The sequence below is a fragment of the Vulpes lagopus genome, chromosome 4 (assembly GCF_018345385.1).
Source record: "Vulpes lagopus strain Blue_001 chromosome 4, ASM1834538v1, whole genome shotgun sequence".
Lineage (NCBI taxonomy): Eukaryota > Metazoa > Chordata > Mammalia > Carnivora > Canidae > Vulpes > Vulpes lagopus.
Genome location: NC_054827.1, coordinates 38,469,648 through 38,496,068, shown reverse-complemented (window position 1 = coordinate 38,496,068; position 26,421 = coordinate 38,469,648). Strand labels below are relative to the sequence as shown.

At 52.2% G+C, this 26,421-nt stretch overlaps 1 protein-coding gene across 3 annotated transcripts in view; it reads right to left on the bottom strand.

The window, feature by feature from the left end:
* Positions 1–25,367, bottom strand: part of VIPR2 (vasoactive intestinal peptide receptor 2) — a 61,691-nt gene extending 36,324 nt beyond the window's left edge. For all 3 annotated transcript variants that reach the window (XR_005987443.1, XM_041753288.1, XM_041753289.1), the window contains exons 1-3: positions 25,151–25,367; positions 22,333–22,432; positions 4,471–4,578 (exon numbers count right to left, since the gene is read on the bottom strand). Coding sequence is in view for 2 of the 3 variants with exons in the window: in XM_041753288.1 (XP_041609222.1) it covers positions 4,471–4,578; positions 22,333–22,432; positions 25,151–25,213 (271 nt within the window). In the remaining variant the exon portion in view is untranslated. The remainder of the gene's footprint in view (positions 1–4,470; positions 4,579–22,332; positions 22,433–25,150) is intronic.
* Between the last annotated feature and the right edge of the window lie 1,054 nt (positions 25,368–26,421).

Genomic DNA, 26,421 nt, shown 5'->3' with positions numbered 1-26,421 from the left:
AACACTGCAGGGCCGATCTGGGCATTACTGCTCCCGTTTTACAGGTGAGACTGAAGTTCAGTGACACGCCCAAGGTTCTATAGTGACTGAGTGGTGGAAATAGGGTTCCTTACTCAAAAATGCTTTCTGTTTTCTACACCAGGGCAGCCTAGACAATCGATGGACCAGACAAGGTCAGCAGCAGGGTGCGTTCACACTGAGGTGATAATACACACAAGTGATTCTCGGCCTGCTGTGTGGAGGCAGGCGGGACGGCCCAGACCCTGACTCGCCCACCGGCAAGAAAGCGGGGTTCAGAGGTCTCCACAAAGCCCCCAGCAGCATCACCTGGGCTGCCGCCATGGCCCAACGCCGCCATCCCTGTATTTTCCTGAGTCCAGGCCCCAAATCTCCTCCTGCTCCGGCTCCAGGAGAGCCGCAGGGGGCATTGCGGGGGCGGGGGGGCTGGAGGGCGAGACATGTAGATAGTGGAGGCAGGACAGAGTCCTAAGGGGGGCAGGGCCCCCGAGACCAGGTCCCCCTGCCCTATTATATAGATGGGGAGATTGAGGCGCCCAGAAGGTAACGATCAGGAACCCGAATAGCAGAGGGGGTGAGGTCGCTGCAGGTTGCTCACTGAGCTCCTGCCATGAGCCAGACTTTGCACCGAGGCTCCCATGGACCCAACGGCGACATGGGGGGCACCTTTTAATGGTCCCACGTCACAGGTGGGAGACCTATGCCCACAAGCAAGGGCCACGTTTCCATCCCAGGCTGCGGGGTCACCACGCAGCACGCTTGCTGTCCGACCTGTACACGCCCAGCTCCTGGGGACAAGCCAGGAGGGATGCTGACGGGCCATCTCTCATTCGTTACAGCAAACAGTAAACTAAGGGAGATGCTTAAGCAAACTTTATTCCATGAGGTCGATCCCCCTCCACAGGTTCTCCATCTTGCCTGGCTTCACCTCCTCGAAGACACCTGGAGTCAGAGGAGGCAGCCATGTGCAGAAGGGGTGGGGAGGTGGGGTGGTGGGGAGGTGAGAGGGGACCTAGGAAGGTGAGGAGTGCTGGGGAGATGAGGGGGGTGTGGGGAGGTGAGGGAGCTAGGGAGGTGGGGAGTGCTGGGGAGGTGAGGGGGGTGTGGAGAGGTGAGGGGGGCTGGGGAGGTGAGGGGGTCTGGGAAGGTGAAGGGGAACTGGGGAGGTGAGGGGGGTATAGGGAGGTGAAGGGGGTACTGGGGAGTTGAAGGGGTGCTAGGAAGTGAGGGGGGACCTAGGGAGATGAGGTGTGCTGGGGATGTGAGGGGGGACCTGGGGAAGTGAGGGGGCTGGGGTGGTGAGGGGGTGCTGGGGAGGTGATAGAGGTGTGGGGAGGTGAGCGGGATCTTGGGAGGTGAGGGGGGCGGGGGAGGTGAAGGGTGCTAGGAAGGTGGGGGGGCTGGGGAGGTGATAGAGGTATTGTGAGGTAAGGGGGTATCTGGGGAGGTGAGGGAGGCTGGGAGGGGATGGGAGGCTGGGGAGGTGAGGAGGATATGGGGAGGTGAGGGGGACCTGGGTTGGTGAGGGGGACTGGGAGATGAGTGGGGTGTGAGAGAAGCTTGGGGGTGAATGCAGGATGAGGGAAGAAAAGTGGGGGTGTGCACATCTTTGGGCCCAGGAGCCATACCCCCTGCTCTATCCTCTGTGAGTGCACCTCCTCCCACCCTGACTGTGGGGCCACCTCCTCTCTGTGGGGTCACTCACCTCACCCCTGGTGGGCCCCTTTCTTCATGAGCTCTGTCTGCGTGGCCCTCGGCCAGGCTCTGAATGGTGCCTGTGCCCTGCTCCCCAAGGGTGCTCCCAGGGAAGTGTCCATGTGTGCGTGGCCAGGAGGAGGGCATGGCCATTCGCAGCAGGAAGGCTGGAGTCTGTCGGGCATGGAGGCCCCTGCTCCCCAGACAACCCCCCCACACACACACTCCCGTGAGCACAGGTCCGGTGTGTGAGTCCCGGGGTCCAGTGTTGGTCAGGAGAGTGGCACAGCCCTGGGGACGTCCAACCCCAATGCCCGGCTCGTTTCAGGACGTGCTCGTGTGCTCCCAGGACAAGCAGGGCCCTGTTGCTAGCGACAGGGCAGGCCCAGCTATCCCCCAAACTCTACTCCTCTGGGGCGTGGGAGGCACCATGGCACCCCGAGACTCCAGCTCTTCCCATCACGGCCCCTCCTCCCTGGGCCCGGGCTCATCCCCATGTGGTGGTTTTCTGCTCTCCCACCAAGAGACTTGATCTTGGTGCAGGGTCCCCATGGCTTTATTGTTACTCGCACCCATGACTGAGTGCAGCTCAGAGGGGCTTTCCCCCACGGAGACAACAGAGAGCAAGGTGCAGCTGCCGTGACAACACGCATGGCACCGGGAGAGCCCCCCCGCCCCACCCTCCCACCTCCTGGATGTGTGAGGACTCAGAAAACAACTTGTTATAAAACCATGGATCTATTTCCTGAATGTTGGGTCTGTGGGGTGAAGTGACCGCATGTCCTTCTGTGACCTGGGCCCCCTACAAGTCCCTGTGAGGAGCATCTGGCATCTCTGTAGAAAGTTTTCTGTAACTTGGGAAGTACGACCCAGGTTCCAGCCCGATTGGTTCTTGATGGTGTTTCACAACCAGCCTTTTACCTCCATCAGATTTCCTCCGTGGGGTCTCCCCTAATGCCCCGTGGGCCCTGCCCCAGCCCTACACAGCCCCCAGCTCTGCAAGACGTCCGTGGTTCTCTAAGTAATTGCAAACACACCCCAAGCATTCCACGCAGATGGTGATTTAGATTTGTCAAGAGTCTGTGCAAGCACCTCCCGTGGACATTTTGCGACCTGTTAAACAAGGGGAGGCAAAAACACTTGAGATCATCAGCTGTGATACACAGACCGGGGAACTCCAGCAAATCTCCCAGTGGTAGTGATGTTCCCCACAGCAGCAGGCAGTGCCACGCTCCCTGCCTGGACAGAGCAGCAAGGACTAACCCAATACAGCCCAGGAATTCTAGTTCCCCAAAGGAGAGGATGCTCAATGGTTCAGAGCAGGGCCAGTGTCTACACCAACCTGGGCACACGTGGCCCAGCTGGCTCCTGCCTGGCCAGGGCTGGGTGCTCACAACAGACACCCGGGGACCAGAGCTGCCGTGTTTGTCAGTGTGAAGACCCCTGGCTGCCCCCGGAAGCCTTTGGAGCCAAACCTCCGAGGAGGGGAAGCCTGGGTCTGCGCTCGTTCATTCGGGATTTCTGGGAGATTGCAGGCCAGAACCTTCGGCAGAAATGTTATTGATTAGACAGGATATTTTTTTAGAGTTCAGATTCTTTAAGATGGTTTAGTTTTTCTAACCTAGTGATGCGTATGCAGGCGTGACCTGGGCCAGCCCACAGTGCTTCACTGACTCACAGAGAAACAGTCTCATCTTGCAGCAAAACCTTTTTCTTTAGAATCTCATTTTCCTCCATCCCAGTCTGTGCCACAACACTCCGCTTAAAGTATTTCAACAATTCTAGTTCTCAGGGTTTTTACCCTGTAATGTTTGTTCAAGATGAAAACAAGTCCTCTACAGACTCCAAAGTATCATGCCTTTCTGATTTCCAGATGTCTCTTCTCTTTTCTATTTTTCCAGATATATTTCTTCATGTTATGAAAATCTGGGGGAACCCTGGGTGGCTTAGTGGTTTAGCACCTGCCTTGGCCCAGGGCATGATCCTGGAGTCCCAGGATCGAGTCCCACGTCGGGCTCCCTGCATGGAACCTGCATCTCCCTCTGCCTGTGTCTCTGCCTCTGTCTCCCTTTCTCTGTGTATCTCATTAATAAATAAATAAAATCTTTAAGAAAAAAAAAAAGAAAATCTGGATGGTTTACAACACAACACGCCACCACTACCCTCTTGGGAACAAGCCAGGAGGTATTATTGCAGGGTTGTGCAGACAGCGAGCGCAGGACGGGGGCACCCTCACCTCCCAGGCCCTCTGACCCTGGAGACCAAGACTCTGGGTCGTCTGGCCACAGGGGCCCAGTTCAGAAAGTGGGGGCTGGGAGTTGAGGACACTCAGGCCAGTGAGTGTGATGTTTCCTGTGGATGAGAAGCCACCTCTGGGTGCAGAGGGGCTTGCCACTGTCCCTGAGCCTCTGGGAGATGGTCTCTGGGCCTACGGGCAGCCACACACAGCAGGGAGCATGGAACCACGTCACGTTCCAGGTGCCTGAACCTCACGGCTGCCCACACACCGGTGCTCAGGCCACTTGTCATGGTTGGGATTGGGTGTTTGTGCTGACCTGAGGCCTGCTCTCCCCTGTGTTTGGTTTCAGGTGGCTGACCTGGCAAGAAGCTTCTCACCCTCCCGCTCCGACAGCCAGTGCAGCCCACGATGCCGCAGCTGCTCATGCACCCGCTAGAGCAGGCAACCAGTGAGCCTGCTTCTCGTGGTTTGAGGGAGTGGCTGCCTTGCAGCCTCTGCAGGTGCAGATGTGACAGTACCTGGTTTGCTGTAAAAGTTGCTGAACACTTTAGGACAGGGTACTGTGACGGTCTCGCCTACGTCTGCAGGGCGCCAGCAGGTAATGTTGTCCCAGACACCGGTGCAGGCTGCAGGGAGAGACACATGTGAGAAGCCAAGACCGCACAAGGGGAGCACAGGCGCCGCTGCCCATGGGGACGCCCAGGCCCAAGAGGCACATCTGTCTAAGCCTCTGCAAGCCGACTGCCCGGTATTTAGATAATCACCTTGTGAATCACTTGTCTGTGAAACAAGTTTGCACCAACAATGTTATTGAGCATATTCTTAGCTTGTGTACTCACTTTAATCAGATTTGGAGAAATAACCAGATGTGTGATAGAAAGTAATTGAATATTTCAGTGTGTGCCACGCATGCAGGATTTTAATAGAAACCGGCAGTTACTTTTCTCCTGCTGATGTGCATCCCCCAGGGTAACAATATGGGTACCACTGGGGGTCTGTGTGAGTCCTGAAGGCTTAGGCTCCCTGGGATGAATGCACACTTGTGCCTTCAGGGCATCCAACTTTGAGGATAATTTGCAAATTTAAATATTTGATAAGTTTACCTGATTTTAACAGTCAAGGAAGCATCTAAGTGTTCACCACTTAGGTTACCCTCATGCAGTTATCAGATAACCTAATTTACAAACTGCCCTCTGGATCTCTCACGGGGTCTCAGCAAGACCCCACCCTGTGCAAAGCCTACAAACCTGTGTCTGTTGACCCGGACAGGCAGCAGAGAGCTCTCAACAGCACACAATCCCTGAGCAAATCCATACTTGAACTCACAGCTTTTTACAAGTCCAGCAAGGTATTGCTACTATATTTTGTGACCTCTAAAGTTTTATCTTTCACTTAAAGTTCATGTTGGCGGACCAATGTGCTAGCCTTGATGGAGACAGCAAACCAACCACAGTTTTCTCTGACGGGCCAGCCAGTCTGACACAGAAACATTCATGGAGCATTCGCTTGGTTTGAATAGGAGGATTCTACTTCAAGAATGCAGATGCCTCTGATGAAGTGGCTAGGAGTCCAGTTTTCCAGATGAAAATACTTTCTAAAGGTCTTAAAATAAAAATATATTTATTCTAAAAATTCATTAACATGGCAGTGATTAAATGAGCACATAAATTCACACCATATTAACGTTCTTACATAGTTAAATTTTTAAAAGATTTTATTTATTTGAGAGAGAGAGAGAGGGAGAGGAGGAGAGGGAGGAGCAGGCTCCCTGCTGAGCAGGGAGCCCGACATGGACTCGATCCCAGGACCCTGAGACCATGACCTGAGCAGAAGACAGACGCTTCACTGATGGAGCCCCAGGCCCCCCTCACGTTCTTACATATTTAAAGAAAATACTGCTTTTGAAGAAATATTCAGAACAAGTCTTCAAGTACAAGTGAGTGGCTGGCTCCCCAGGAGTGTGCCAAGGCTGGAGAGCAGGGCAGGCGGTGGCCCTGCAATGACAGCTCACATGACACCATCCACTGATGGCATAGGAGGCAGAGGCCTGGACGGGACAGGGCCCGGTTCCCAACAGAGAGCCAACAAGGGACAGTGGGGGTATCCAGATCTCCCAAGAAGCACAAGCAGTGCCGAGACTGCCCCACTGGGAAGGCATAGGCCATCAGTCATTGGGGAGGGTCAACAGTCATCACCCCAAAAATGACAAATTTCTGTTTCAATAGTGAGAACCTTAATGGAGACATATAAAATCCATGGGTTCATTGCAGTCCATCTTCATATTACAGCAGGACTTGACTTAAGTTCCTAGAGTCCACTGGATCACCCCTTCTGTTGCTGGCAAGCCCTCGCCCTGTTTATATGTGTACTGGGCCCTCACGCACCGGCTGTACAGGCCTTGGGCAATAGTGGCAGAGGCGCCTTCCCACCTATGCCCCAGCGGGGAGCCACACGACTGGCCCAGGCTGAGAGCACCGAGGGCCAGAGGCCGGTGTGGAGGCGGCCCCGTCTGCAGCGAGTCTGAGGGGAGGAGACAGCCAAGTAGGAGTCCACGAGCTTCTCGATTCTACTTCCCTAATCCCATGAAAATAACATCAAGAAGTCTGAAAGGGCAGCACTCGGAGAGGTCAACAAACATGGGGGAGAGAACGCATACACCCGGCCTAAGAAATGAGGGAGGCGGAGGGAGGCACCGCGCCTGCAGAAGAGTGAGAAGCATGAGGAGGTAAAGCTTGCCCCCGGGGGGGCTCTGGACGCAGGACACCAAGCACTGGACTCAAGAACATCACATCATGTTTGAATTCTGAACACTGAGACCTCTGTCCTTCCTGCCCCTGCCAGGTTTGTCTGGGGGCAGAGCATATGCCCCATGACCAGAACAGACCCTTGGGAGGCCCCAGGCCAATCTGGCCAACCAAGGCAGGAGGTATATGATTGTCTTGAGGGCATTTTGTTGTTTTGGTACAAAGTGTGATGCTTAATCACTGACAGATACATAGAAAAGAAAGGAATAGAAAAATCAGGCAGGAAAAGCATAGAGTCACACAAGGAAGGAAATATCAATTGTTATGAGGTCAACTGTGATCCAACAATTATGACAGGACTCAGCTGGAGGGCAGATTGGAGGAGGGACAGGAGAGGACAGGCAGGAGTCCTTCCCAATAAAAGAAAAGTGTGAGCCAAGGCGATCCATTTGGAGAAAAGGCTAGTTTGAGAACCAGTGAGCAGTGTAGATGGTGTCAGAACAGTGGCCCCGTGAGGCAATCAGCCTGCATGTGGAATTCATTTTTCTTACACTTTGGCAGCAACCTTGGGAATTAAGATGGTGATAAGGATGTCAGTTGGTCTGGAAGGGAAAGCGTTTGTTCGTATCAATAGACTCTGAAAAGTCATCTGACAAAGTTTAGCAGCCATTCCTCATTTTCAAGAACTCTTAATGAGACTCCTTTTATGTAACAAAGACCATTTGTTTAAAATAGCAGGTATGGTTAGAAATGATTAAACTCAGTGAGCAACCACAGGCAGGGACCCACCCGGATCCTGGCCGACGCTGTGGTTACTTAGCGGAAGTCGGAACTCTGCTAAAACAGTAAGAACAAGAGGATGAACCAAGTGGTACACGCTCATGTACAGCTGAGGGCAAAGTCTCAGAACCGCACTTTCCAATTTGGCAGCCCAAGCTTCTGTGACCTTTTCAATTTCAATCTAAATTAGTTAAAATCAAATACAATAACAATTCAGTTCCTCAGTTGCAGGAGCTGGACAAATGCTCCAGAGCCACGCGTGGTCTGTGGCGACAACAGCCCAGCACAGATGGGAACAGCTCGTGGCCGCAGGGGGTTCTCCGGGACGGCACCCTCCTGCGGCTCCAGCCAACACAGGCCCCCCCACTGACCGACACGCCAGGCTCGCAAGTCATCCAGAGGCTTATCTTTTTTTTTTTTTAATTTTTATTTATTTATGATAGTCACAGAGAGAGAGAGGCAGAGACACAGGCAGAGGGAGAAGCAGGCTCCATGCACCGGGAGCCCGATGTGGGATTCGATCCCGGGTCCCCAGGATCGCGCCCTGGGCCAAAGGCAGGCGCCAAACCGCTGCGCCACCCAGGGATCCGCATCCAGAGGCTTAACACAGACAGAGAAGATCAGGGAAGCCGTGACCATCCCAGGGCCGCTGCTGAGGGTCCCCTCGTCCAGCAGATGAGACTTTCTCCACATGGTGTTTACCAGCTAAAACACCCATGTAAATTATCTAACATGTTTTTATGAATAAATATGTGAGAAGTTTTGGTTAAAAAGTGTATTTTTCACTTATCACAGAAATATTCTCTGTCTTTCAAAACCCACCAAGAAGATGGAGGAGAAGCCTTCTTCCTGAAGCGATGGTTAGCAGCCTGGTGAACTGAAAGCCAGAAAAAATGCCTCTGACGTCTATTAATTCAAAACATAAAGTGTGTGTTTATTTCTGGAACTTGAGACATAAAGCCAACGCCTTTCCCTCGAGTCTGGACCTGCTGATGGGGCTCCGTGTGTTTCTTCTGCGTGAACGCATCTTGTCTGCGATTTCTTCTCTGAGGGTCTGCAGGGCCGCCGACTCCGGCCACGTGAGCTCCCGGAGCAGCCCCTGCCCCCCCCTGGCAGCTCCAAGTCCCCGCTGCCCGCCGACCGCTCTCCCTGTTTTTCCCAGGACAAGCGCATGACCTGGGCAGCTGGGCCAGTGACGGGTCCAGGATGCACCGGTGGGGTGCAGAGTCTCCCGGGGGCTTCAGGAGGAGCCAGGTGGGCGGGGCCCGGCCAGGAGCCACCAGAAGCTGCCAGGAGCCCCCCAGGAACTGACCAGGAGCCCCCCAGGAGCCCTCCAGGAGCCCGGCCAGTTTCAGGGGCAAAGCGAGGACAGGCCCCAACGGAAACAATGATCTAGACCAAGTGGCTCAGAAACACTGACCTGCATGTGCAGCCCTGAAACACTGTTGGCGGCGCAGACAGGACACTGATGAATACGGGTCAGGAGACGCGGCTCCTGGAATGTGCCGGAGATACAGGCACATGGGACACACCTGAACCCAGGATCCTCTTGTCAGAGCGCAGGGTCCCACCCAGTGGGGGGGAATCTGCCATAACGAAAAGGAAACGGATGTCCTCATAACCAGTTTTCTCTCCAACATATTTCCAGGCAAGTCAGGACTCTCACAGATGACGGTGCTCGTGTTGTTTTCAGGTTTGGATTTTGTTCTCATTTCTGCAGTGACATCAACATCGAGGAATTTTCAGGAGAAGGACACCATGCACCTCACATTCGTGTTCCTGTCTTTGTAGGGAGGGGCCTGTGGGCGCGCTGCATGAGGCTCCCAGTGGGCAAGGGCCGGGGCCACAAGGGCCAGGGCCGCGTGTGCTCTGGGCCTCGCGGGGCTGGGGTGACTCGCTGCCATCACTCCTGCCCTCCAGATCAGGACACTACATGCAGAGAGCACGGGGCACAGGGCCAAGGGCACGGCTGGGAGGCCAGTTATGCCCGAAGCCTCAGGGGATGGGCTGACAGTGGGGTGACTGTGCTGGTGCTTCAGACCAGGCTGAGACCAGGGCCACGCCTGTGGGGGCCGCCCTCTGTGCATGAGGGCCCCGGGGTGCCACAGGCCATGGCCAGGCCAGAGCCATCTACCTTTCCACGGCAAGAGAAATCCAGTCCCCACGAATATCAGCCCAGAGACAGACACCTTAGGGGGCCCGGTGGGCATGGCTCTCAGAGGTGGACTTGGGGTTCCCACAGTGTTTCCCCAGCACACGGGGAAGCGGGGATGGGACAGGGATAGGGACAGGGGCTGAGGTCATATGGGGAAGCAGTGACAGGGACGGGGACAGGGGCTGAGGACCCGCGGGAAAGCGGTGATGGGTGATGGGGCAGGGGCTGAGGTCCTGTAGGAAGCAGTGATGGGGGGACGGGGGCTGAGGCCCGGCAGCAGGAACAGGTGGCTGGGACCGGGACCGAGCAACTGTTGGCGCTGCAGGGCAGTCCCTGGCCGCATGCTTCCCCCCACAGCAGCTCCCGGTTCAGAAGCTTAATCGCTGTGGAAAGTCTGAAGCAGCAAAGTGTCTCCCAGACTCAGCCGCTGCAGGGAAAGGGCGAGCGGGAGGGCCCGCCCGGAGCTGCGTCTGCGCAGGGCTGCAGAGGGAGCCCGCCCGCCTGCGGCTTCCCCTACCGGCCCCGCGCCCCTCAATCCAGCCCGAATCCCAGGGAAGTCACCCACAGCCCCACAAGACGAGCTTCCGTTGCTGGATTTCCAGGGGCTGTGAGTGCCACATCGGAGAGAAGACGCCAGGGACAGAGTTCGAGGCAGCGAGACAGGGGCGGGACAGGAGAGCTGTGCGAGCCGGGGGGGGCTGCGGGGGACGCCACGCGGGGACGCTATCGGGTGGCGGAGGACCAAGCGTGAGGTCTCGGTGCTGGATCACTCGGCAGCCTCCCTGCCTCCCCGCGGCCATGCTGCACACCCCAGGTCCAAGGGCCTCGCTGTACACCTGAGTTTCATTTACTTCTTATTTTTTTGACTTTGCTCAAAAAAGACCAGAAACCAACATGTGTAGCTCTGCCTGCAAGCACAGGCGGAGCCTTTCTAAGCCTCAGTTTCTCCCTCTGAGCAGTGGGCCCCGGTCAGTGCACTGAGCAGAAAACCAGACGGCGGGCAGGGCAGTGCTTCCCACTGTCCCAGGGGTGTCGACGCGCCTGCCCCTCCGGACTCCAGCCCCTGCTCCTCTCCCTATGCCTCCCCCCACTGCTCCCCTCTCTCCCCCCATTCACCACTCCCCCAACCCCTGGCCCACATGGCCTCTGAGGCGATGCGCTGTTGTGGCTGCGGTGTAGACAGCAGGCCACTCAGCCTAGGGAGCAGCTGCAGCCTGGGTTGGTGGCAGTCGCTGCGAGTGCCAGGCTGGCAGGCTCGGCCTGGGGCCTCTGGTCTCACCGCCTGTGGTGGGGGCGGCACCCGGGCCAGGGTGGGGCAGTGGTGACTCAAGCCAGATTCCTCCTTGGACATCTCCAAATGGGGTGAAGCACTTTGACAATGAACGTCTGTGTTGTCGCTCGCTGTGGTGTTGCCTTCATCTGTCTGTTGGTGTGAGCACCAGTCATCTGCCAGGAGAAGAAGTAGCAGCAAGTGCAGCGATTTACGGGGTCAGTAGGGTCATTCGGGAAGAGACTCACGGCTCACCTGGGAAACACTGTGCAGCGGAGGGAGGTCCCGCCTCCTGAGGCCATGAGACAGGCCCTGGCCAACCCCGCAGCTCCTCCATCCACAGGCTCAGACATTCCCCGACTTGGGGGACACTGAGAGCATCTCACCGGAGTGTATCTGTAGGATTCTAGGCCTCTTGTGCCTTAAGGAACCAAAGCGCACACACCCACCAGAAGCGCATTTCCATGTGGCACCAGCTCCCATGAGGGGGGATGGAGATGCAGCCCCCAGGTCACCTTTGGTGCCCCTGCCTTCATGCGGAGAATCCATGGTCCCTAAGGCCATGACATGGGGTCTTGCCCCATCCGCGCAGGATCCCATGCTCAACCACTGAGCACCCCAGGTGCCCCAAGCTCTTAGTTCTTTAGATTGATCCTATGCCTGGAGGGGACTGGAAATGGGAAACAGACTGATCAGGGGGTGGCCACCCAGGCGCCAGGTCCGGGCCTGCATTTCTGACCATCTGGAATCGGGATGAGTCGGCTTCTTCCGCACCTAGTGGGGTCAGCTCCGCCTGGGCTGGACAGTGGGGGGGGGGGGCGGGGGGCGGTGCTGGGCACCAGGGTGGGCAGGGGCCTTCCTCAGTGGCTCCAGGGGTGAGGAGGCTGCGCCCTGAGCTCCTCAGAGATACTGCTGCTCTTCCTGCAGGTTCTCTTGGACGAACCTCCACTGCATGTCCTCGTGCAGTTGGAGGAGGCCTCTGTCTCCCAGCTGCATTCCCGGTCCTCATGCAGTCCCTGCTCTGTAGCCTCGTGGACAGAGGACAAGCTCGAATACAGAGGAAAGTGGTCTTGGCCCTGACAGGAACTGACCTCAGGGGTCCCTCTGAAGCCTTTACTCCCTTCTGCTTTTGCGTGGATCACTCAGTTTTATTCCTTGAGGACACCCCCTGCCTCCTGCCTTGCACTCCGTGTCCTTGCAGAAGAAGAACGAGCCAGGTAAACACAGAGATAGGAACAGCACAGGGCAGGTACTCTCAGCAGGCTGGCCGCCACCAGCAGGTCTGGGTGGCCGAAGCTGTACTCTGCCCTCCCACTAAAATAACCAGAGGGCACCTGACAGGCATAGCTCTGCAACCTCCCAGGAGTTTTCCACAGACCCTCTGAGATCTGAAATTCTAATTTAATTTAATGGTCTTTAAAGCCATGAATCATCTTCATTTTGGCCATTGTGGTCAAGACCATTGGTTTGTTTCCCATTTCCAGCCCCTTCCATGCATAGGATCAATCTAAAGAACTAAGAGCTCGGTGCACCTGGGGGGCTCAGTGGTTGAGCATCTGCCTTTGGCCCCGGGGGTGATCCCAGGGTCCTAGGGTCCAGTCCTGCATCAGGCTCCCTGCATGGAGCCTGCTTCTCCCTCTGCCTGTGTCTCTGCCTCTCTCTCTGTGTCTCTCATGAATAAGTGAATAAAATCTTTAAAAACAAAACAAAACAAAAGCTAAGAGCTCGACGAAATGACTCACCAATTGAGTTGGAAGAAACCGTTTTTAAAAGAGCCTTGTCTGTGACCCCAGTCGCGTGTTCTGACCTGAATCCTCAGACAAGCTGACTCATCCATCCCTGCCTGCTGGCCCCACAGCTGGCCCCCGGGCTACTGCAGACAGGCTCCTGGGGACTCTGGTGCATCCTCCTCTGCCTGGTGCTCACAAACAGGGACCAGCATTCCTGAGGGCCCCAGAGCCAGCAAGACTAGATGCCAGGCTCCACGGACACCTAGGCTTCGAAGGACAGATGCGCCCCCAATGGGCAGTTTGGGCCCCTGTCGTTTCTCCCAGGGGTGGTCAGGGCATCTTGAAGCAACCCTCTTACTTTGAAGCTTCAGGTCACTTGGGCAATAGTGATAGGATTTATCCTATGTCCTATGGTCAAAACGTACCATCTGTTCCTGGCCCTACGTCTGCCACTGGAGCTTTCAGTGAGCAACTGCAGTTACAACCGGCAGCAACGTAACGATATCCTCACCCCTACGTTGCCGTGAGTTTCTGCTCAGAGATGTTCCCAGAGTGCTACCATTCCTGGACACTCGGGCTGTGGTTTCCCGGGGCTGGAGCTGTGTACACAGCATGGGGTTGAGATACAGACATTGTACCCCCAGCAGCCGCAGGAGCTGCGCAGAGAACACGCTGTGCCCAGGCTGTGTCAGTGTCTACTGTCGACAAGACACCCCAGTGACGCCAACCGAGCTCTGCAGCTCGGTTGCAGATGCTGCGTGGTGATGCCGAGGGTGCAGACTCCCAGCCCTCGGACAGTGAACACGATACTGGATCTGAACACACTTCACTCCTAAATTTTCCTGCCAGTCCCCCCTTCGGTTTTGGGTTTGCTCTTTGGGTATCTTTGTACATACTTGTCCAGTTACAGACATCCTACTGCTCCAAGTCCTACAGAACAGTTCATCTAAGCATGAATAGTGATGATCAAATCCTACTAGATGAGGGATTCCTTCTTCTATTGCTCTAAGGATGCGTACTGACATCATTTGTTCCTAAAATATTTTCTGTTGAGATAAGGCAAGCTCTATCCATGTACTCACAGAGCCAGGGACAGTACCAAACGCTATTTTAAAAACACCGCCATCAGGAATGATGAAAACTAATGGTTATTGGCAGAAGCAGAGCAGAAAGGAGCCTACTGAGGGGAGACACCCAAAGCCATGACTTGTCAGAACGAGACCATGAGTGTGAGTGGAAGGCAATACCAGAGGGTTGTTGCTGGAAGGGTCCAGACCAGCTGATAGAACCAGACTGGGGCATGGTAACAACCTTCTCCGTGTCCCGCGGAGGCAGAAACGTAACATGCTTGGTCCAACCATGGGCCACACGTCCTTCCTGACGCAGTGCAGCTTGTAGCTGAGGTAAGCCAGGCCCTCTCAGCATCGGCAGGAATAGGGACTCACTGCTTCTGCCAGTGTCTATTAAGCACCTACACCTCCCAAGGCTGCACAACCCCAGGGAAGCCCTGCCAGGGGGGCCCTGATCCAGAGCTCTTCCTGTAGCACCAATGCCAGAAGATTCCGCCAACATGACCTCCACTGGGCACCGGCCCTTCTGTGTTCCTGCAGTTCAGGCCCTGGGTCCCTGTGAGACACCAAGGCTAGGGTTGAGCCCCAGGACCATGCTGCTTCCTTAGTCACCACCAAGGCACCTGGACAGCAGGGAACCGGGTTCTCTAAAGACATGTACGGTGCTATAAGGGTATTTTGTGGACAGTGCCGGGGAACCTCAATATTCTGCCTCATGAGGCTGCTGAAGGAGGCACCCTCTCAGTAGTGGGGGCAAGCCACAGCTTGTCTGGAAATACCACTTGCTGGGACATTGCCACTGGAGGCAAGAAAGTTTTAGGGATGGCATAGGGATGGCAGTGTAGGCAGGTTCCGTTGGTAAGGGTCATATTCTGGGACCTGAACTCACAATTAAACCAAGACGCAGAATCCAGAATTAACCAAGGCTGTTAACTCAACAAAAGTATTTTTTCAAAGAAGAGATCCAGTTTGAACATATATATTTAAAAACTTGTGCCGAACACAATAAATCCCAAGCATCCAGCGGTCTTCTCAGTTGAGCCTGAGCAGATGGGCTGCCAACCCCTCAAAGGAGGTGCAGCATCCATGCCACTCTGCAGACATCCGTGCACACGCTGGCCTCAGGAAGCCTGTGTAGGCCCCAAAATGCAACCGTTTAGGAACACTGATGAGTGTGTTAACTGATGAGCGTGCAATATGCTCATGCCTCTCACTCACTGAGACGTTTGCTGTTGTGACCTTTCATTAACAGCCTCTATCTCTTTTTTCTCTGAAGATTTTATTTCCATATTTTGGTAGGCGGGGAGAATGCACGAGCTGGGGGGAGGATCAGAGGGGGAGAGCGGGAGATGGGACACCGCACCTGCTGTGCAAGGTGCATGCATTCGGTGTCACAACAGAAGCAATGCCAAGGCACAAGGGGAGCTGGAAGGAAGGCTGCAGGGCTTGGCCTTGTGGCAGGGTGGTTGCCGGAGGGAACAAGTCCAGCCAGGCCTGAGCACGGCACACACCAGGCCAAAAGGAGACCAAGACGACAGTTGTGAGCAGGACTCAGTAAATGAGCACAGTACTCAACACCCACTAGCTTACAATCAAAGAACATCCATTTTTCTTGGTCGATTTCCCACCCATCCTGCTTCTGCCTTTATCTCTGAGGAGAGATAAGTCCTCAGTCACTGTCACTGTCGGTTTATGGTTCCAAGTAAATTGATGTTATTGTACGTTCACATTCTCTGGTCCCCCCCCCCTCCCCCAGGCCAGAGTCTCTCGACTCAAAGCCCTGTTATCTCTGCCAACCCACAGCATTGCCACGGGGACACGATCTGGGGTTCCCTGGGGATGATCACACCCCAACCAACTCCTCTTTGCGCCTTCCCTCCTGGCATGCACTTAATTATAGCATGCTGCAAAAGTTCATAAAAGAAGCAGCTGATGCATCAGCAAACAACAACCAGACAGCCTGTCTCTCCCTCATCCATGCCACAAGGCAACCACTCAAAACCAGAGGCTCTGGCCATGGGGCATTTCGAGGCCATCCCTGGAACTGGTGCTCGACCCAGAAAACTCTAGAAAGCTTTGCAACTGAACAGCTCATATCTTCAACTCCTTGTCAAGAAGGGCCATGACCTGCCCACATGATTGAAAAGCCACCAGAATCTGTGAGGGGTGAGAAGCTAACGTGGTCCCGACCCGTGCACTGTGAGTCTGCCTTGGGTTCCCTCCTGTGATTAACAGTCTCAGGCTACAGCTTTCTTCTTCTAAACACAATCAGCATCCACTGAGGCATCTAGGTGTGCAGATGTCCTATCTGCTCGAAACTGATGTTGTGTTTGTGATTCCTGTTTGGAGTCTAAACGTTAAAATTAATTCAGAGTAGAATTTTTTCAGAGAGATTCATTTCCTGAAAAAAGTAAATTTAAAGTCAATACTTTCAGAAAACTGAATAATTACTGGTTATTTAAATATCCAATATTAGGCTACTAGCTGATTTTAAGGAATTCAGAATTAGGAGAAATCTAGTTAAAAAATATTTTTAAAAAGACCCAGTCCTAAGGGAAAAAAAAAACAGATCAGGCTGTTGAACTTATCAGCCCACAGAGATATTTGGACTAGAAAAAGGATCTGCTTACATCAGAGGGAAATTGAAAGGGGAAGAAACAGGCTCTGGCATCACCCTGACGTCAGAAGGGAGCTGCTGACTCCATGGCTATGCCGTGAACTTCCAGAACAGCTCCCTTCAGACCCACATGAATAGAAGATGGTGGGTACTCTGTTTACGCATCTCCTGCGTGTCTGCTGGGGACCTGGAATAGAAAGCCAGGAACCAGCACTCACTCTTCAAGAGCTCATGCTCCACAGGGAGAAGGGCAATCAGACAGTGGACGATGCACGTGACAGCAGGGCTCCACAGGTGCCACCGTGGCAGAAACAGGCATCTCTAACAGCTGGGCATCCAGGAGGAGTTTGCAGACAAGGAGACTTCTTCCCCACTTGATGGTCTGAGGGAACTGATTCATGGAACTGTCTATTTCCCTTTGTGATGAAAAGGGGCAAGAAAAAGCCTGGATGTAAACGATTTATATTCTATGTGACACGATCACCGCAGAAATAAGAAAGCTGCTAAAACGATGCTATCTGGTGATGATTTCATGATCAGTGCCTTGAAGGCCACCCCCAAATGCTGGTGAAATATTTTATTCACATGAACAAATGCAGTCCCTAGAACATGGCTTGTAAACTACCTGAAAGCTCTAGAGCCTGGACAGACCTCGGAAATACATAAGACCACTACACAGGTCTTAACAGAATATTCAAGCCAACACAGAGTCATCTCCAAATACACTGCTGAAGTGAAAAACAAGAAAGGAAGACAAAGTATAGACCAGAACATATGGGCCTGGGGTACCAAGCTTCCATCCATAGAAAGAGGCATGGAGAGGGGATACGGGTACATACTGTGCATGCATTGTTCGTGGGATTGGTGAGAGGCTGTCTCCAGGGTGGGGAACCAGGAGTCCGCAGTGGGAAATAATCTGTCATTAGATATGGTTTTGAAGCTTTTTCTTCCCCCCATGTGCATATGTCACTTAATTTTTAATGTGAAAATTTTCATTAATTTGTTTAGCAAAAGCTTATTCAATATGTTTTTAAATGCCAAGTACTGTAGGACTTGGGGTTGTGGTGGAAACAAATTCCATCTCCCCCTTGAAGACAGTGTGGCAGGATGACCGCCACCACACAGGACAGTGAGCCACGGTGGTAACAGTCATGCTGTTGCGTATCCACAGGAATCCAACCCTCCGGAGAAGCCACTCTCCTGTGCTGAAGACGATGTTCTCTGGCCACGTCTTGGAAAGAGGCCGTGACAGCTTTGTTCCAGACTGTCTTTTCGAAGACGTCTGTGAGAGAGGCTTCCCGCTGGACTGACCACAAGAAATGACACAGCATCCTTCTCTGGAGCCAAGGCCAGGCAGGAGTGCCAGCCAGTAGCATTCTTGTGACACAAGGTGTCTGTGGGCCTTGCCCCATGTGGCCGTTCTGCATCGCTCCTATGTGACTTGGGAAAAGGCAACTAGGAGAGCATGACACCCAAGCAGCCTATGTGCCAAGAACATTCAAGTCTGTCTCTGACCCAGGGCCCCCAAGTCCTTTGCAGGCATCTCTGAGACTGTGGCCAGCTCACTCGTCAGCCTGCAAAGATGGGAAATCCAAACCCCTCACAGCTTGACAAGTGGATCAAAGTCAAAGAATAGAATGTTTTCTAGTTTGGCACCGCCGAGGGCCCGGGTCTTAAGCTAACATCCACCACCATACCCCCTTCCGAAGGGATAGCTCAGAGTGGGGAGCTCTCAAGAAAACACAGAAGCCACTTCTGCTCTGCCAAGGCACAGGCCACGTCCCCTCCAGATCTCAGCGTAAATAATGCAAAGCCATGTAAAAGTTCCTCTCCACTCTGCACAGGCAGGAAAACTGGGCAAAGCCTGTGTGGCTGACTCATTCCCACCCCGCAGCAGGTCGGCACAGGCCACCACTAGGGAACAGTGCCGGATTTTAGCTATATTTTTAGGCATCGGAGGCCTCAGAGTGCCTCATACATCTATTAGTAGGATTAAGTTAGTCTACTGACGAATCAATATTAAATGACAAAGTTCTAAATACCTCCTAAGCTTTTCTTTCTTATATAGTGAATTCTTTAAAAGGATTTAGAATTGAAATTGTCTTTCATCTGGATTTACATGTTTGCATTTGTTTAGATTCAGCACATAATAAAAAGAACTCCTTGTCAGGTTTATATGAATTATCTCGCTATAATTAAAAGCCAATTTTTCCTTGTTTCTGTTTCACCAACTTCTTAATCCTACAGAATTTAAAAGTAGACACTACAGACCGTCTCACTTTTAATTTCATGAAGCAAATGTACACTCTCATCTTGTCAGAATGCCTTCACTTGCTGCTTCTGGTTTACCTCCTCTACAAAATCTTTATTCTGGTAACTTACTACTATTTATATCTCTGGCATTTGAGCCATGCATATATTTCAAAGAGTAAAAAGAAAAAAAAAAAAGAATTTAGAACACAAGTTGTGCCTCTTTACAAAAAGCTGAAGGGTGGCCAGACCTGAGCAACAGTCACATTATGCTTTTCTCCCGAAGGGTAGCTGGGCTCTTTCTGCCTGAAACAAGTGATACACAGATATCTTTGCTGTAGAACTAATATTCATAATAAGAGCCTTCAATATAAGACAATGTCCAGGTCTGAGACTCGTCATTGCAAGAAACCTGAGTGACATCTTTCTCCACACTCTCAACAAGGATCTTTCACAGCCTTCATCTAAAACTACCACGTTCTTTCTGCTCAAGCTGATGTCAAGGTGAACTAGGGATTTTCAATGACTCTGTCCTTAGGTATTGCCATCCTGGGGTCTATACGGGTCACAAACAGATCACCTCTGAGAATCTCTGAACTGAGGCAGGAGGAATCTGTAAAGGGGACTGTCCTGAAGATTTCAAATGTCCTGGCCCATCTCTGCACCACGAGGAGCTGTGTGACAGTGGGGCAGCCGGGAGTGGTGCAGCCATCACATGGAGAGCCATTTGGCAGCTCTCAGGCCCTACAAGAGGCTTATCTCTCTCCTGCAAAACTTTTAAGAGATAGTTGTAAACTTTTAAGAAATTGGAATATTTGATGTAAAGTTTGCATTTCTGATATTCTGGAAATAGGAAACTGGGCATTTTGTCTTCTACATTTTCTCACAGTGACAAACAAGGGTTGTAAGGAGCAGCTACCACTCACAGCCCCCAACACCACCAACCCCCCAGCCACAAGGCTGTCAGCTTTCTCATAGGCCCAACCCATTACATGCATGAAGGCCAGGGGCTCGGGGTCACACCTGTGCCTTCAGAATTGGAATGGAGTAAAACTAAAAGAACATTGTTCTGAACGAACGAATGCCACACTCCATCTAAGTAAGATAACTAGTAATAAAGACTCTTTCATGTACAAAACCCCTCCTGATGGTGGTGATCATAATATCCTATTTCATGATGGCAGAAAACTTCCCTGAACTAGTCCCATTTCTCATCCCAGCACTTGTCAAGTGAGTCATGGGCACAAACTTACAGTCACTCCATCTGCCCAGCTCCATCCGCTATGTAGCCAAGCGCGGGTCAACCGTCAGGGGGATTCTTCTGGGGGAAAGTCATGAGCCAAATGCTATGTTTGAAGTGTTAAGTGTCCCTTGTCGTCCACTGAAATAGTGTCAGTTTTCTATTTGTTAACAAAATGTTCTTGATGAACGTAGGAAATCAAGAGTGACAAGAAAGAAGCAGTAAATATTCTGGGAGCTTTTCCCTAGAATATCAGTTGTGAGAGAGCAAGGGGAGGGGACCTGTGGCCCAGGTGCAGGCAGGGACAGGTGCGCTGTGTGTAAAGAATCTGTCAACGGCAATAAAACCGAGTATAGCTTGGTCTGCTTTTCATTATGACCAGCAGTGGCAATGGCAGTCTTCCTCCCTCCCCCTTCTGGAAACGTCTGTGTGTGTCCATGGCTCGTGGCAGAGGGCCTGGAAAGTATGTCCTGAAGAAGGCTGCAGGAGTTGGAAGTTGTAGGCTCCACAGAGCCTACGAATGCCTTTTGAACACTGGGAGATGAGCTCACATGAAGAAGTTCTGCTCACTGCTGCTCCAGGAGAACAATTAATGCCAATGAGTGGCCACCATGTGTGGGCAGCCTCGGAACATGTCAGCGACTTGACTGTGCAATGATGGCATGAGGGGCTGGAGCTCCCACTCCCGTGAACCCCCATGGGTCACCCACTGAGGATGAACAGATAGCATGTGGGCCCACCCATCTCCATGCAGAGGCCCCAGGGTTGGTGCTGCTGCGACCTAGGTTCACCAGCCACTCACCTGATGATTCTAAAGTCTATTTCCTCTCAGCATCTATTTTTCCTAAATCTCTTAATTTTAACTGAAGGGAACAGACCTGACAGTTGTTTTGTCTTGAGGGCCTGGCTAGCAGGGCCTGTGTCTCATCTATCCTCATAGCTGGCTAATGGCCAGTGCGTGGCTTTGCACAGGACAGACGCACAGCCCACCTTTGCTGTGGAGCTGAGCTTTTTCACTTGCCTCTCTCTGGTCAGAACTCCACCAGACCATTTGTAAGATGTGGCCTCAGGACCATGTATGCATTACAAAAATCACAGATATTTAAGACTGGAGGAATCCTAGGGTCAGAGACCTCATTTTTCAGCTGAGGAAATACAGGCTCCAGAGGGGACCAGAGAGGGCCCAGGATGTCTGTGTTAGCAATGGTCTGAAACCGAGCTGTCCAGCATGGGAGCCACTGGCTGCTGGGAGCACCTGAGATGTGGTAGGTCCAAACTGTTTTGTGTTATGAGTGTAAATCAAATGCTGAGTTCTAGGATTTAGTGTGCAAAAAAATGCAAAACTTCTCAGCGACATTTTATATTGATTACAAATTGAAATGATAATGATTTGGATATATTTGGGTAAAGTACATTAAAATTAATCTCACCTTTTTTTCCTTTTTTAATGTGGCAACAAGAATATTAAAAATTACCTATGTGGTCCACATACCATTTCTTCTGGGCAGCGCTGGTCTAGAACTAAACCCACATCCATAACTTCTGGTTTCAAGTCCCTCTGTAGGACACTAAACTTACTTAGCACAGTCTTACTTTGATTTTAATTTTTGTCTTCAGAATGAAAAGAGAAAAAGCAAGCTGAAGGACAAAAGGTTTTTGTTACTGTTATAATTTGGGTGTTATCACAGAACCTTTCTGAATTAATAGACTTCTGAATGTGCATAGCTGGAGTGCAAGTGGTCCCAGCATGTGTTTTGTTTTTTTTTTTTCTGATGTGGAGAAAATAAAATGAGCAAATTCACTGTATTCACAATAGGTCTGTCTTCAAGAAATCAAAAGTCTAATTTTCCTGTTTGATTTCTGATGTTTCCACCATTCTTAACTGGATTAAAATCATCTGGGAGGTGACTAAATTTTTTTTTTAAGATTTTATTTATTTATTAATGAGAGACACACACACAGAGAGAGAGAGAGAGAGAGAGAGGGAGAGAGACAGAAAGAGAGAGAGAGAGAGAGAGGCAGAGACACAGGCCGAGGGAGAAGCAGGCTCCATGCAGGGAGCCCGACGTGGGACTCGATCCCGGGATTCCAGGATCATGCCCTGGGCCAAAGGCAGGCGCTAAACCGCTGAGCCACCCAGGGATCCGGGACTAAACTAAAATTTTTAAATGCAAGAAACCAGATAAATACCCCTTCCACGGATAACAGAGTTGTTTCAGCAACGCATAACAGTGTCCGTGAAATTATTTTAGTAACTGTTGCTATTATGTCAAACCACGAATACTGTTACTGTTAAGGATGAGCTTCTCTTTTAAAAGGTATATTATGGGAAGGATTCCCTGGCCCCCAATATTCATATGAGTTTTACCAGTAGTTCATTAAAAAAGTGAAAACCGACTTTTTTTTGAAGATGCAGGTGATTTTTAAAACAATTTTAAACATCAATTTTTAGAGTGAGACATGAGCTATTTGCCTATCAGCTTATCCAGCTGAGACTGTTGTACTCACCAAGCCCCTATCTTACCTTTGTATTCTCCTGTTTGAGTCTTTAGAAGCTCTGCACATTTTGTCTCTTCCTCTTGTATTTCCAGATGAAATCGACATTCTGGGTGAACACTATTCACCTGGTCAAGGTTTAAAAAAATGGAAGGAACTAAAAATTCCACCATAAGAGGAAAATCAAACAACAGTTCTACAAAACCAAACAAAGCACCTCATCATTCTAAAGTACTCCCCAAATAACACTCATTAAAGAAGCAATCACCTTCATATTTCTGGCATGGTTATTTAAAAAAAGTTTACTTTGTAAGGAATTATAATACAAATATAAACCTAATAGAATTTTTTTCTGAGCAGGAAAACAACTTACTATCATAATACATTGTATGTTGTTAGTACTAATTTGGCAGCAACAGAGTTTTTTAATCCAATAACTTTTCAGTGTTTGAGTCCTCCGCTTCATAGCCCTTGATTTAATTACAGCACATACATGTCTACTCATAAGACTCTTCTTAACGACCAGGCACTATCCCCAGACGCCAGCACGCCTCCTCTCAGCACAGCCTCTGCCCTCACTGAACAGAACTATACTACGATAACTTTATTTCTGGAGCTGCAGGTCACATTTCAAACTTTAGAATTTGGTGCGAAGGAGATTTTCAAAAAGATTAGAGGGGTAAGCAGGAAGATGAAGAGCGAGGAGGGTATTATCATGATTGCTGCCTCTAAATAAGGAGGTGATTTCCCATTGTGATTTGTCATAGGAACTAAAGCTGTGGCACAGAGTGATTAATATTGCCTATTACTGTGTGCAAAAGACAAAGCTGCACATTTAGTCTTAGAAGAAAATAGTCCCTGATCTCTGTTCTCTTTTTTTATTTCTCCACACCCCAGTACTCATACTACAGGCTGGAACTGCACACTCCCTCCTGTGTCTGAACAAAATTTTACTTTTATTGTAAGACAGTCATACTCCAGGTATGTTATGGCCATCTATATCTAATTATCCTACTATCAAAATGGTCAGTTAGGAATAAATTCTAACCAGGAATAAAGTTTCTTTTTTAACATTTTATTTATTTATTCATGAGAGACACAGAAAAAGAGACAGAGACACAGGCAGAGAGAGAAGCAAGCTTCCCGCAGGGAGCCTGATGCAAAACTCTATCCCAGGACCCTGGGATCACGACCTTAGCCAAAGGCAGATGCTCAATCACTGAGCCACCCAGGTGCCCCAGGAATTAAGTTTCTGAACAGAATTAAAAGAAGTAAGTGCTGATACTTTTGCCACATTTACCGTCGATTTTTAAAAGACACAAAGTTCCTTGCTCCCAGCTCATGAGGACAACCAGCAACTAAGAAACTCCTGGTTTCAAACAGATCATACTTTTCATATATGAACAAGTCAACGGTCTTTAAATTTCAGAATTGAGAAAATTATGTTGACTTAAAAAAATGTTTGTCACTAAAAAGACACTATGGCTCCTGACATTGCTGTAATATGACAAGCAATGACGTACTTTGGGAGATCTTAGAAAACAAAGCTGCATTGGCCAGGAAATTCCTGGTACTTCTAACAAACTAGCTTTCAAAGAGGGACAGTTACTAACAAGGGTTATTTTATTTTATTTTATTTTATTTTATTTTTTAACAAGGGTCTTTTTAAAGCGCCATCCTCCCCCCCCCCCCACCCCAGGACACCTGGTGGACCTTCCTACCAGACAAGGGAGCTGGGCAGGTGCTTACCCCCCAAGTAACGGATACCCTCAGCAGTGACCAGCTGCCCAGAGCTCGGTCCTTGCTACAGGACCTCAGGGGGCTAGGACGCCAGGGGGCCAATGATCTGGTGCCACACGCATAAAACGACCCAGGAGGAAAGCAAGAAACTAGCTGACAGTTTTGTTTTAAAAGGTCTTCCAGGGGGGGGAGCCCTGGGTGGCTCAGCGGTTTAGTGCCTGCCTTTGGCCCAGGGCGCGATCCTGGAGTCCCGGGATCGAGTCCCACGTCGGGCTCCTGCTGCTTCTCCCTCCTCCTGTGTCTCTGCCTCTCTCTCTCTCATAAATAAATAAATCTTAAAATAAAATAAATAAAAAGTCTTCCAGGAAAAGGAAGGTCTTCAAAGAAAAGGAAGAATTCTAGAGCAGCAGAGGATCTAGTAGCGCAGCGCTTGAACAAACCCTGCTCGGTCTCATTTGCTCCAGCGCTCTCCAACAATGACGAAAGAATCAGAGCAGAATATTTCAGAAAGGAAACTTTCTTTCACCACACCGGCTCCCTCCCAAACACACTGAAACACTTACAAACCAGTAACAAGCACAGGGGGTGGAAGGAGAGCTATTCAACCACAAGGTAACTGAAATTTCCCTCGGGAACGCGAATCTGCGCAGGTGGCCGCAACCCTGTCCCCCGTCTCCCCAGCACCACCAGCCTCACGCCCCGGGAAGGAGCGACCCAGATCAGCTGCTTCTCAGAGGGAACCTGATGGAGCTTCTAGCAAATCCAGGGCGGCCGATGGGACCCGCAACGGCATCTTCCCTGCCCGAGTCCCAGCTCTGACCGGAGAGGGAGGGTCCCGGAGCTCCCCAGACGACCCCGTTCCCGAGCTCAGGCCCCGAATCCCGAATCCCGGACCCCGGACCTCGGACCCTGGACCCTGGACATCGGACCCCACACCTCGGACCCCGGACCCCGGCGGAGGGGGAGGGTCCCCAGGCCGGCCCCGTGCCCGACTCCTGGACACCGGCGAGGGGCGCACCAGGCGAACCGCGCCCCTCTCCGGGATGGGAGGACAGGGAAGGCGAGGCTCGGGTGCGGGGAGGGCAGGGGTCGCAGGACGCACTCACGGGAGCGAGCAGCCAGCCGCAGCAGGTCAGCAGCGCGGGCGGCAGCAGCGCGGGCGCCCTCATCCCGGCTCCCGCGACATGGGCCGAGCCCCGGGCGCGCACCGCGGCTCGGGCCCCGCGGCCCCAGCTCCCGCAGTCCGAGCGCCGCGCACCCCGCAGCTGCCACCGGGCCGCCGGAGCGCGTGGGCCGCCCTGGGTCCCCGCCCCGCCCCGCGGCATCCCGCGCCCCCAGCTCCGCCCCCGCGCCCGGGCCCCGCCCCGCGCCCCCTCCGCCCCGCGGCCCCCAGGTCCCCCCTGCTCGCCTCCGCCGCGCTGCCCCCTCCTGTCCTCGCAGCCCCGCGCCCTCTCCCCCCTCGCCGCCGGCCCCCCTTCCCCTCCGCCTGCGGGAGGAGCGGCTCGGGGAGGATCACAGGTGGACGAAGGGCTGGCCCTGGACAGGTCAGGGGACAGCCGCTGGGGGACACCCCTCGGGGACAGGGAAACGGGGTTCTGGGCGCGACCCGCAGTGGCTTTGCGCCCCTTCTGCTCTCCTAGTTAAGTAACGAGCTAAAGACGCCCAAGAAAATATCAGGAAACCCGGTGTGTGGGGGGTGCTGCCTCCGGAGCCGCTGGGGCCCAGTGGGGGTTGGGGTGCTGCCTGCGAAGCCGCTGGGGCCCCGTGGGGGGAGGGGCTGCTGCCTGCGAAGCCGCTGGGGTCGGTGCGGCAACTGCAAATTAAGAAGTAAATTAGAGCGCACTCGGGGGCGGGCCCCTCCCGGTGGTGGCAGGTCCCCCTTAGTCACACCTGGAAGCCCTTCTCTCCTCAAGCTGTCTCCCGAGGGCCTGAGATGGAAACGGGCGTTTCCAGAAGGTTCCTATCAACTTTTAACAGCCCAAAGCGTTGTTTTAGCGTTCAAGCTACTTGCTATCCATTCAATGGAAAAGCACCTAGAAAGGAAAAATGAGATACCACCTCACCCCAGTGAGAATGGGGAACATTAACGAGGCAGGAAACCACAAATGTCGGAGAGGATGGGAAGAAAGGGGAACCCTCTTGCACTGTTGGAGGGAATGTGAGCTGGTGCAGCCACTCTGGAAAACTGTGTGGAGGTTCCTCAAAGACTTAGATCTGCCCTACGACCCAGCAATTGCACTGCTGGGGATTTACCCCAAAGATACAGATGCAATGAAACGCCGGGACACCTGCACCCCGATGTTTCTAGCAGCAATGGCCACAATAGCCAAACCATGGAAGGAGCCTCGGTGTCCATCGAAAGATGAATGGATAAAGA